This window comes from Camponotus vicinus, unplaced genomic scaffold (assembly GCF_025532165.1).
Source record: "Camponotus vicinus isolate PSW18456_S1 unplaced genomic scaffold, iyCamVici1.0 SCAF_1, whole genome shotgun sequence".
Taxonomy (NCBI): Eukaryota; Metazoa; Arthropoda; class Insecta; order Hymenoptera; family Formicidae; genus Camponotus; species Camponotus vicinus.
In genome coordinates, this window is record NW_028141945.1 from 20,222,513 (window position 1) to 20,234,782 (window position 12,270).

General features: G+C 33.2%; 2 protein-coding genes across 2 annotated transcripts in view; both read left to right on the plus strand.

Annotated features, from left to right (window-relative positions):
* The window catches only part of Uba1 (ubiquitin-like activating enzyme 1), an 8,409-nt gene extending 1,981 nt beyond the window's left edge, over window positions 1-6,428 (plus strand). Inside the window, exons 2-5 of the mRNA XM_083078200.1 lie at window positions 1,384-1,858; window positions 1,997-2,504; window positions 2,674-3,747; window positions 3,947-6,428. Of these exons, the coding sequence (XP_082934326.1) occupies window positions 1,384-1,858; window positions 1,997-2,504; window positions 2,674-3,747; window positions 3,947-4,672 (2,783 nt within the window). The 3' untranslated portion in view covers window positions 4,673-6,428. The remainder of the gene's footprint in view (window positions 1-1,383; window positions 1,859-1,996; window positions 2,505-2,673; window positions 3,748-3,946) is intronic.
* A 1,878-nt stretch (window positions 6,429-8,306) lies between these two features.
* Window positions 8,307-12,034, plus strand: LOC145959399 (putative divalent cation/proton antiporter TMEM165). Its single transcript, XM_083078222.1, has 6 exons — window positions 8,307-8,573; window positions 9,021-9,222; window positions 9,492-9,667; window positions 9,806-9,988; window positions 10,066-10,171; window positions 10,261-12,034. Exons 1-6 carry the CDS (start codon window positions 8,454-8,456, stop codon window positions 10,335-10,337), a joined length of 864 nt encoding a protein of 287 aa, XP_082934348.1. The 5' UTR covers window positions 8,307-8,453; the 3' UTR covers window positions 10,338-12,034.
* Window positions 12,035-12,270: the final 236 nt, after the last annotated feature.

Here is a 12,270-nt window from a genome sequence, read left to right on the forward strand (position 1 = left end):
ATATAAGATACATTTTTTTCATACATTTATCTAGCATTAAAAATTGAATTTCCCAATTGCTCCAAATTTCTAATTATAAGCAAATGATCCATAAATAAATACAAATTAATAAGTTAATAAATTAAAATGATGTAGCAATGAAAGACTATTTTTAATGATTCAAAGTAAATCAAGAGTGTATTTTAGCGTTTAAGAAATAATGGGAAGAGAAAAAATTATAACAAATTATATAGAGACGTACAGTTAAAAAAAACAGAGTTTACAAATGTATCTAAAATATTGTACATGAACTTTTTTTTCTGATTGATACAAAAATAATCAAAATTCTCTTGTTGAATGAAATTTATGAGAATGATACACCAGAAGCTTGTTTCTAGTCTTGATAATAAATCTGCGCAATCTGAAGGATAATCTCCAGGATAAGATTTAACTTGAGATAAGGCACACATTTGCTACCATTGTTTAACAAATTTTAATTCTATTATACTATTTAATCAAAGCTTGCCATTATCTTCACTAATTGCATTAAAAATGCATGTGATAATAAAATGTATGTGCATTAGTGCAAGTCATCATGAAAAGATTGTCTTGCAAAATATTGCTTAAGCTATCTAATAAAATGTTTTTTGTTTTATTTGTCTCAATTAACAGATATCTATGGAATATATGATAAAAAAAGATATTTTGAACATTATACATTAAATCTATCAAATAAAATCAATGACATTTACATAAATAAATGCGTTAAAGAAGTGCATTAAATTAATATGAAACTATATTACTATGAAATATAGGACAAAACAAATTTGAATTTGAATTAAGAAATATCTAAGCCATGTATATATAATTTATAGACATTTATATAATTTATAATGTCATCAATTTTAAGATAAGAAATATTTATTAAGGAATATTCATAATCGAAGGTAAATTTATATCACTCACATATATTCATATGTAAAAAATATATTTATATATAAATTACTAAAATTACTACTGCTACTATATTATATTTAGGTATAATATTATAATATAATATTAATATTATATTTATGTATAATTTTATATTTATATAAATATTATTACATATATATAAATATTTATTATATAAAAATATTACTACATGTATATAAATATTTATATATAAAAATTATTACATATATTATATTTATATAATATTATATATCTTATATATATTATTTATATAATATTTATATAATATTATACTTTAATATAATAATTAATATTTATATCATATTTATATTTATAAATTAACTATAATTTAAGCTAATTTACTATAATTGTTCTAGTTTCCTCCAAGCTAGAACAATGATTGGAAGGAACAAAAGAATCGATGACGTTAAAATGAAACTTGTTCGACAGGTAAGAATCGCGCGGCCGCGTGTTGCCAGCGGCTGTCGGAGCTCAACAACTACGTGCCTACTCGCCACTACTCCGGTGACCTGACCGAGGCGTATCTCCAGCAATTCAAGATCGTGGTGCTGACGGAAACGTCGTTGGCCGAGCAGCTGCGCATCTCACGGATCACCCGCGCCAACGGAATCGCCCTCATCATCGCCGACACTCGTGGCCTCTTTTCCCAGGTGTTCTGCGACTTCGGCGACACTTTCACGGTAGTGGACGCGAATGGCGAGCCACCAGTGAGCGCGATGGTCGCCAGCATTTCCCGCGACAGCGAGGGCGTCGTCACTTGTCTCGATGACACCCGTCATGGAATGGAGGATGGTGACTATGTCACGTTCTCCGAGGTGCAGGGTATGGTCGAACTGAACGGTTGCGAGCCGATCAAGATCAAGGTGTTGGGGCCGTACACGTTCAGCATCGGCGACACTTCCAGGTGAGGCGTGTGAGCCTAGATATAAATATGTTCGTTATTCCTTGCAAATTTATCATCACAATAATATTTCTAATAGTACTTGTTTCAATTTAACAAATAGACGATCAGGATCTAATCAAACAAACCGAATATCCTCAGGTTCTCCGAGTATGTGCGTGGAGGTATTGTAACCCAAGTCAAGATGCCCAAGACCTTGTGCTTCGCACCGTTGGACGTGGCCCTGAAGAAACCCGAGTTCCTCGTCACAGACTTTGGCAAATTTGATTATCCGGAACAACTGCATCTGGCCTTTTTGGCACTGCATCAGTACAGGGACAATAAACGTGCGATGCCGCGATCATGGAATCAGGCAGATGCCGACGAGTTTGTCGCCATCGCTGAAGAAGTTAAGAATAAATACGGTTTCGATACCGAGATCAATGGTGAGCTGCTGCGCACGTTCGCCAAGATATCTGCCGGCAATTTGAACCCCATGAACGCCACGATCGGCGGTATCGTCGCTCAGGAAGTCATGAAAGCTTGCTCCGGCAAGTTCCATCCTATATATCAATGGTTGTATTTTGACGCCATCGAGTGTCTGCCCACCGATTGTTCAGAACTTACCGAGAAGGAATGCGCTCCCAACGGGTACCGTTATGACTCTCAGGTACAATACAAGGAGCAAATATATTTAATTAAAATCCTCTCTTCTCTCACACACAAATAAAGAAAATTTAAAGAAAATTAAATGTTAGACAAGTTTGTAAACCAAAAAAGCATTAAACATTAATATTAATTGCTCGATAATTATTAATTCCACTGTGTTTCTCTTTCAGGTGGCTGTTTTTGGCAAAAAATTCCAGCGTAAGCTCGGCAATTTGAAATACTTTGTGGTAGGTGCTGGCGCGATCGGTTGCGAGTTGTTGAAAAATTTTGCGATGATCGGCGTGGGCGCAGAAAATGGTTATGTCACGGTGACTGATATGGACCTGATCGAGAAGTCCAATTTGAATCGACAGTTCCTGTTCAGACCGTCGGATGTGCAGCAATCCAAGTCGTCGACCGCGGCCAGAGTCATAAAAGGCATGAACCCGAACATGAATGTGGTCGCGCATGAGAATCGGGTATGTCCGGAAACGGAGAAGATCTACAACGACGACTTCTTCGAAGTGCTGGATGGCGTGGCGAACGCGCTCGACAATGTAAACGCTCGCATCTACATGGATCGTCGTTGCGTGTACTATCGTAAACCCCTTCTGGAGTCCGGCACTCTCGGCACCAAGGGCAATACTCAAGTGGTTGTGCCATTCTTGACCGAATCGTACAGCTCGTCGCAGGATCCTCCGGAGAAGAGCATTCCGATCTGCACCCTGAAGAACTTCCCCAACGCCATCGAGCACACCTTGCAGTGGGCCCGCGACAGTTTCGAGGGGCTGTTTCGTCAATCAGCGGAGAATGCGGCGCAATACATCTCCGATCCACAGTTCGTCGATCGGACGCTCAAACTGCCCGGTGTGCAGCCTCTTGAAGTATTGGAGTCTGTTAAAACGGCCTTGGTGGACGAGAAACCGCACACCTTTGCCGATTGCGTGGCTTGGGCTCGTTGTCATTGGCAGGAGCAATATAGCAATCAAATCCGCCAGTTGCTGTTCAACTTTCCGCCGGATCAAGTGACCTCGAGTGGTCAGCCTTTCTGGTCCGGCCCGAAACGTTGCCCGGATCCGTTGGTGTTCGATGTCAACGATCCCTTACACATGGACTATATTGTCGCTGCTGCTAATCTCAAGGCCAAGGTTTACGAAATACCTATTAACCGCGATAGAGAGGAGATTGCCGAAATTCTCGCTACCGTCAAAATACCGGAATTTACGCCTAAATCTGGCGTGAAGATCGCTGAAACGGACTCACAGGTAAAAAATAATATTTCGAATTATTCTTCAAACAACAGGCAAAAATTTTAATTTTTTATACAAGTGTATTATTTAAAATTCTCGAAAATATCTTTGAAATCTTGTGTAAGTAGTAAAGTATATTGAAATGAGAAATTTTTAATCGATATTGTATACAGAATGAAATGAGAGGAGACTGAGAGATCGACTCTGTTTGCAGGTGCAAGTGTCAAATGGTAGCGGTAACATCGATCACGAGCGACTGTCGCAATTGCAGGACGAATTGCCGAAGATTGAGGAACTAAACGGCCTGGTGATATATCCGCAGGATTTCGAGAAGGACGACGACACCAACTTTCATATAGACTTCATCGTTGCGGCATCAAATTTGCGCGCCACCAATTACAAAATCTCACCGGCCGATCGGCACAAGAGCAAACTGATTGCCGGCAAAATTATCCCGGCAATTGCCACTACCACCTCGGTAGTGGCTGGTCTCGTTTGTCTGGAGCTGTACAAGCTAACACGGGGCGTTCACGATTTATCACTGTACAAGAATGGCTTCGTGAATCTGGCGCTACCGTTCTTCGGTTTCAGCGAACCAATCGCTGCTCCTAAGCTCAAGTACTACGACGTCGAGTGGACGCTGTGGGATCGCTTCGAGGTGAAGGGCGAACTGACGCTCAAGGAGTTCCTCGACTACTTCAAGGAGCGTCACAATCTCGAGGTGACTATGCTGTCGCAAGGTATCTGCATGCTGTATTCATTCTTCATGGCAAAGTCCAAGTGCCAGGAGCGCATGGGACTGCTCATGTCGGAGGTGGTGAAGAAAGTGTCGAAGAAGAAGCTGGAGCCGCACGTGCGCGCACTCGTGTTCGAGTTATGTTGCAACGACGAGGACGGGAACGACGTCGAGGTGCCGTACGTGCGTTACACTCTACCCTGACTCGCCCGCTCAACCTCCGATCGCGCCAGATGATGTCTACTTAACTGAGACACTTAGCCGGCGTACATCTAGTGATTTCTACAAATTTCTATTTTATGACGATGTAATACAACACAGAGGAGACGTTACCGCTGCCGATCCTCGTCTATGAACATCTGTATGAGGCACTCTCTTTCTTTCTTTCTCTGTATTTTTGTTTTTTTCTTCTTCTTTCTGCCGCGTCCGGCAAAACGTTTCTTAACCGCCAGCGCTTAGTAGTAGTGATTTCAAGTAGCAAACGCGTGCAGGGTCGAATTTTTTGGTTTGTTTTAGTGAATAAGATTAGGGCAAGCTTTTTGACTCCAGGTTTTCTTGAGCAATCGTTACAAACGTGCTACATTATAGTATCAAAGACGCAAAAAAATTGTTCTCATTCACATATTCTTTCGAAATAAGCATCGGAATGAGTGATCTATTTCTATATTTTTCTATAAAACATTTTAGTTGTAGGATGTCTTCTTTTAATTTGTGAAAAACACAAAGCAAATAAAAAGAATAATTTAAAAGTTTATTTTTTCAATTAATTTTATTACAACTTATTAATTATGTAAATTAATAATACATATAAACCAACGGATAAATTGAATAAATTTAGGGTAAATCATAAAATTATATTGCAAATTTCTCATTTATTTTGATATCCGCAAAAATAAAATCGATTCCTCATTTCTGATATAATTGATTATTATTTTGTGGAGGTTCTCGGATTCGGTTTCCTAGTTAACATTTATTTTTTCTTTGCTCTATATCTTATTTCAATCAGCTCACAATACACTATAAAGCGTCGAATATAGAAAAGAAGAAGAAAAAGAATAAGCGAAGCCGCATATTGATAACTGAAATTTTTACGAGGAAGAAAATACAGTTCGATTTGCGTAGAAAATCTTTAACGAGATGATTACTCTTTTCTAGTTCATTATTACACAGATACACACACACACACACACATACATACATACAAATACACATGTTATATTGTATAGAATCGGATGTAAATTAAACTATATAGGTAAAACGACAAAATATTCGAGAATCTTTAGACCGACATTATTAGCTCAGTCCTTTTAAACGCAATTTCATAGAGAAATGTGTGAATAATCAATATCGAATTTTTTAGTGGACGCGGTATGCGATCTTGCCTTTTCTTTGTATTCCTTGTTAAAAAATTGCTATTTTAATAGCAAGGAAACAATTACTTGATACACACCTTTTTTGTCTTTAATTTCCTTTTAATGTTCTCGCTAATCTCAGAATCAATATACGCGTGCAGTAAAAGTTTATATAATTATGTCATTCATTTAATTTATCCGCTTCGCAACGTCTTTCTCGAATAATAATAATACTAGTAATAATATTATTAATAATAATATAATAATAATAATAATGGATAAACTATTGGCTAAGGCTGGTTGTTGTTACGACGGATACACTGCATTTAAATTTATAAAAAGATGTCTTTGAAGGAAAGAGAAGCTTCTAAAAAAAAAAAGAAAAAAAAGGAAAATGAAAATAATAGAAAAACAAATTGCATACACTCTAGAACTCTAGACCAAGGGAGATAAACAAAAATGAAAAAAGAAAAAATATTTTGTTAATTTTAGGATATAATGCGGATATTTATTATGTATCATTTCTCTCGTCGATAGATAACAAATAGATGTGTTTGGATTTCAAGAAGTATGAAGTATAATAATGTGAAAATAAAATGGGAAATATCTCTGTGCGTTTTGTTTACAATTGTACCTTCAAATTAGTCTTTAAACTAATTTATTTTATTTTGCTCCGCAAATTTTGCCTCGATAAATAAGCGCAATATCAAGAAACTAAATTAATCGATTTTTAATAATTTTAAATTAATCGAGAATGTAAATTTTTTTTGAATATGTAAAGGAACTAAAATTATTATATATTATTTTTTCCATGTGATAAAAAAAATTAATTTATCACATCTTATTATTCTTATTATGAATTAATATAATGATTATTTTCGTATATTTTGAAAAAATGTAAAAAAATATGTCTTAAAATCTCTTTAAATTTGGCCTGTAATCTTGATATCCCCTTCACCTTCATCCTCCACGCACCTTCTCACGGATATTAATAAACACTATTGTCATAAATATTGTCAGCAGACCAGGTTTTTCGTGCATGCGCGACAATACGACGAATAAAATACTCGCAAAAAATTTGACAGGCTCAGTCGATAACAAATAGGATCATTCATAAAAATAAAAAATTATATAAATATATATATATTTGTTTTCTTAAGTTTTAATATAAATATCGAATACGTTATGCAAAATAATATTTAATACATATGTATTAATCATTAAAAATTCGGAAACTCACACGTGCCTTTGAAGATATTATGACGTCATGATATATTATCTATAGGTTATATTATTCATAAATTATTTATGTAAAAATATAAAACACTACAAAAATTAAATTAATTAATTTTTAGAAGAAATATTTTCCGTTATATATTTATTTATTATTAAACATTAAAATGATATTTCCAACATAAAAAGGTTATTTTTATTATTTAACGATGTTTCATTAAAATCGCGTTAAATTTAGTTTATCTAAATTTTTCGTATTTCTCTCCTTCCCTGGCAAAAATGAGACGTTTGTTTGGCGTTTACATGAACGTTTGTGGAAGTTCGTCGAGAGTTTAAAAACGATTAGTAAAGAGTTTGTAGAACAAAAATTGCAACACTGCAGCGTTTAAAAGACGTTTGTAAGTTATAGCGTAAACGTAAACGTTTGAAAAGTCTGTACACGATCTGAGTAAACTCTGTACACGAAGATGTATCAACGTTTACTGAACGTACTCTGAAAAATGTTACCTCAGCATTGCAAAACTTTCATGTAACATTATATAAAGAGTTTGTAGAACAAAAATTGCAACACTGCAGCGTTTGATAAGCATTCAAAACCCAACAGCGTTATGTAAGTGCTCTTACAAAGTTTGAAAAGCATATAAACTCTCAGAAAACCCTCACTCAACGGTTGTTAACGCTTTATAAAGTTTCTTATTTTCGCCAGGGTTTTGAAACACGAATATTTTAGAAGGATTTTTTATTATCGTGTTCACACACACACATGCATCCTCTGGCACGAACTGTATCTATAAATACTTTTTCATTTTTTAATCATAAATTATTAATATATCGAGATGTCATGAATTAATGGCGAGCATTCTGGTCTTGATGTTTTTCAAAATTATTCTTATTTTTAAATTGTTTTTATATTATTATATATTATAATAATTCTATCTCAAATATTATATTTTTTATAATAATTTTAGAATTTCTCTCTTTCATTTGGAATAAAAAAAAATAAAAAATTACTCCATCTGATATAAGAGAGTGTAATTTAAAAATACACCCCTTATAAAATAAACATATATATAATATATATTTCGATGTACATAGGAAATCGATGTACATAGGAAATCTTTAGAAATAGATTTATCATAGATTTATCATATATATTGACATCTACGTTCATTGGCTGTCCGTTTATGACCAGCCAATGAAACGTATGGCACTTTACGCGGTAATGCAACCTAACCTAACCTAACCTAAACTAACTTTTTCACGGACGAATCGCAAGAGAAACGATAATAGTATGTGTGTGGATCATGATATGTGGATCGAGGCCGTTTTTTTTTTGAGGTTATCACGCGCAACGCTTGTCACCTGCAATAAGCGTTGGAGGAGCCGTTAAGTATTACACAATGGGAGCGAAACGCCTAATTTACGTTTGCTCTCTGATTTTCGTTTTTTACCTCTCAGCTGTTACCTGCGAAATCGAGCCTCGTTATGATGAGAAACTTCAACTGGCCGCGACATCGACAGTGAGTTATCGATAATCTTTCAAATCTTTTTGGCTTGTAATTTATTTAAAAAAAACTATTCTTGAAAAATTTTATTAAATTCAAAGGAAAACATTAGAGAATGATTTTGGTGCATTTAACTCTTCTTACTAAATTTTAAGAAAAACATCAAAAGAAATTCCCAAGAGAGCTCTTGAAATCTACATCCTTCTAATGCTTTGAAAAATTCTTCAAAAAACTTAATTTTTGAAAAGAAATTAGAAAGTGATTTTGATGCATTTAACTCTTCTTGCTAAATTTTAAGGAAAACGTCAAAAGAGATTCCTAAGAGAGCTCTTAAAATCTAAATCTAACGCTTTAAAAAAATTTCTCAAGAAAAAACACCTTAACATATAAGTATTTCAATTCTAAAGAAAACTCTTTGTAACTCAAATCCAAATCCTTATTGTAACTTGTAAAATTTTTTAGAAATTGCCAGAGTTCGTGTCTGAGAAGCCGCAGGATAGATTGGGCTTTTTGCATGCCTTCGTAGCATCTTTGTCGGTGATTGTGGTGTCAGAGTTGGGTGACAAAACATTCTTCATTGCCGCTATAATGGCAATGAAACATCCAAGATTGACTGTATTCGCTGGAGCGATAAGTGCCCTTGCACTAATGACTATTCTGTCAGGTATCATATACATTAACTACACTAATAGGAGTTAGTTAATAGTTTTATGGAGATTATTTTTGAATATAATCTAGTGTTTTACTACATATAAATTTTTTAAAAATTTAATCTCTATAATAATGTCTACAAAAATATAATCTCTATAATTTATAATAATAATAATAATAATATTGTATAACTTACTTATATCCACAAATGAATAGATGTTGGTCGAAGATATAATTGTGATATTCTTGCACAGAGAACTTTGAGCTATCATTTATTTTCAGTGGTGTTTGGATATGCAGCCACTATAATTCCCCGCGCATATACATATTACATTTCCACTCTTCTCTTTGCTATATTCGGATTAAAAATGTTACGAGACGGATACTACATGTCGCCATCAGAAGCGCAGGAAGAGTTGGAAGAAGTTCAGTCTGACCTGAGGAAAAGAGAAGACGAGGTAAACTTGTGAACTTTTCTCATTGTGGTCCACATCTTGTTTATAAATCTGCAATATATAAACAATGTTTTAAGAATGTAAGAATACACAAAATAATTTGCGAAAGATTAAATCTTGATGAAATGTCATCATTTTCAGTACGAAAAGGAGACGGCAAGTACTTTGATTCAGGATCCCGAGACAGGAGTAATACGAAAAACCACTAAAACCAGCGCGTTCATGCTGCTATCCAGAATATTCCTCCAAGCATTCACTCTTACCTTTCTCGCGGAATGGGGCGATCGTTCTCAGTTGACAACCATAATCCTCGCGGCGAGAGAGGTACATTGCAGCGATTTTACTGTAACATCTAGCGTCTTTTAATTAATGTTTAATTACGATGATACCATTTTTTTCAGGATGTTTACGGAGTTATATTGGGTGGAGTATTAGGTCATTCGTTTTGTACTGGCTTAGCGGTATTAGGGGGACGTATAATAGCTCAAAGGATATCAGTAAGAACAGGTAATATATATTAGAAATATAACATATTAGAAGATTTTATCACACTTTGCATGAGCTATAACTACTTTGCATGTTCTTGATATTTTTAGTCACCATTATTGGTGGATTGGTATTCCTACTGTTTGCCCTAACGGCGCTCTTCGTTAATCCCGTGGAAGATGGTTGAAAAGATCTTCCTTAACTTACTCCACAAACTTCTACCAGTATTTATTTTGTGAACATTGTACATCGTGTATATTGTATAAGAGCATATTGTATATTTGTGTACAGTGTGATTCTATACTCATTTTTACAGAATCATGAGATTAATTAGGAATTGGCCAATATCGGCTCAGAGAACTGTCTTTTTAATAAATGTGATAATAATACACGTACATATATATAAATGTTTGTGAATATCGAATGGGAATGTTTTAGTTAAACATTATATATTAAAGCATAGGCAAACATATACAAATCTTGCATCAATTGCAAGAATGATCGAAATATAAAATTAGCAAATGTTATTTTATTATTATTAAAATAATGTGCTCTATAGAGAATAATTTTATCGAATAATCTTAGTATAACAATAATTGATAATATCAATGTGAGACATTCAGAGCATGAAAATTTTGGTAGGTTCAATGACACTTTAAATTTGAGTATTTAATTTGTCAAGTTATTATGTAATATATGAAATATCTAATATAAAATATAGGAACTTCGTAAATATGAGGTACATTATTCACTCGCAGTTCATGCTAATGAAGTGTCTATTTATATATACTATTTGTAAGATATTAAAGATAATTAGCTTTTTATCATGTAAAGATAAACTGATGTAATGTAAATAAGAATAATACAAAATAATATTGTACAAATGAGACTTAATAATGAAATAGAATGCAATAGAAAGAATGTTCATCTTTTAATGAAACACATAGAAAATGTAGAATTTGTAAATTATCATCAATGCGCGCAATATTAATTAAAACTGATTAATGAGAAATTAGAGAAATCTATTTTAATTGTATACAGAGAGAAAATTGTAAGAAACAGCAACTTACACTGAAATAAATATTACAAAATAAAGAGAGAGAGATTATAAATACTAAATTGTTCTTTACGAACATCATAGAGTAATGTATAAGTTTTCTAGTGTTTCCACAAATTTATAATGTAATTTAGAAAATCGCAAAAATTTTGAAAATATCAATAAAAATATGTTCCTCTTAAAGTTAATTTTCGAAATACAACATTTCATATGTAAAATAATACAGATCTCATACGGAATATTATAAGCACATGAGAAAAAAAATTAAACCATTTAAGAGTTCGTGTCCATACACGATTTTTTTTTCGTTATGAGACATTTTACAGTTTTGTTTTGAATATTACTTTTATTAATGCATGTATATACATGTTCTATTTACACTACAGAATATAAGTCTTCGGAAAAAGCAGTAATTCTCAAATATAGCAATTTCGAGTCGTATACTCGTAAGATATTCAGATAGTAAAGCACATTCTAATTTTTTTTTATGTTACTAGCTACGTTCTCTTCTGTTTTACTTTTCGGGATCGATAATAGAAATGGTGGGTACATTTTTCATCGTCGAGCCATAAAAATCTTGTAACTTAAAAATTTTTTAGCCACAAGTATATCTACCATGATAATTTAATACAATGAAAAAAATGATTGGATTAACATTAATAATCGTTAACGTTAATAATCATTTTCATATGCGTATGTGCACTTTTTATTATTACAAATACTTTGTGTAGTATAATAATTAATTTATATAATTTGTATTTGTATGATAATTTGTATTGTTAAACTTGATTAAAATAAATAACATAATTTAATTTATCGTAAGTTAATTCGTAATGGACGATTAATTCATGTAAAATTGTATTGTCAGTAAATACGTATGTATTCCGTTAACTTGTGAGATTTAGTTCATTCATAAGTAAGTGATATTATTAAAACTCGAGACACTTTTTTTTTAGAAAATTTATATCGATAATGAAACTCGTAGTCAAATATTCAACTTGGATATTTTTATCTCTAAAGATTGACGATCCTAATTTTTCTAATTTTTGAATTTTTTTTAGTT

What these genes read in the sequence shown, in the direction of transcription:
- LOC145959399 (XM_083078222.1), top strand. Translation starts at nt 8,454, where the DNA reads ATGGGAGCGAAACGCCTAATTTACGTTTGCTCTCTGATTTTCGTTTTT. An exon ending in AACTGGCCGCGACATCGACA is followed by an intron (nt 8,574 to 9,020) that starts GTGAGTTATCGA and finishes AAAATTTTTTAG; the next exon opens with AAATTGCCAGAGTTCGTGTC. An exon ending in TGAGGAAAAGAGAAGACGAG is followed by an intron (nt 9,668 to 9,805) that starts GTAAACTTGTGA and finishes CATCATTTTCAG; the next exon opens with TACGAAAAGGAGACGGCAAG.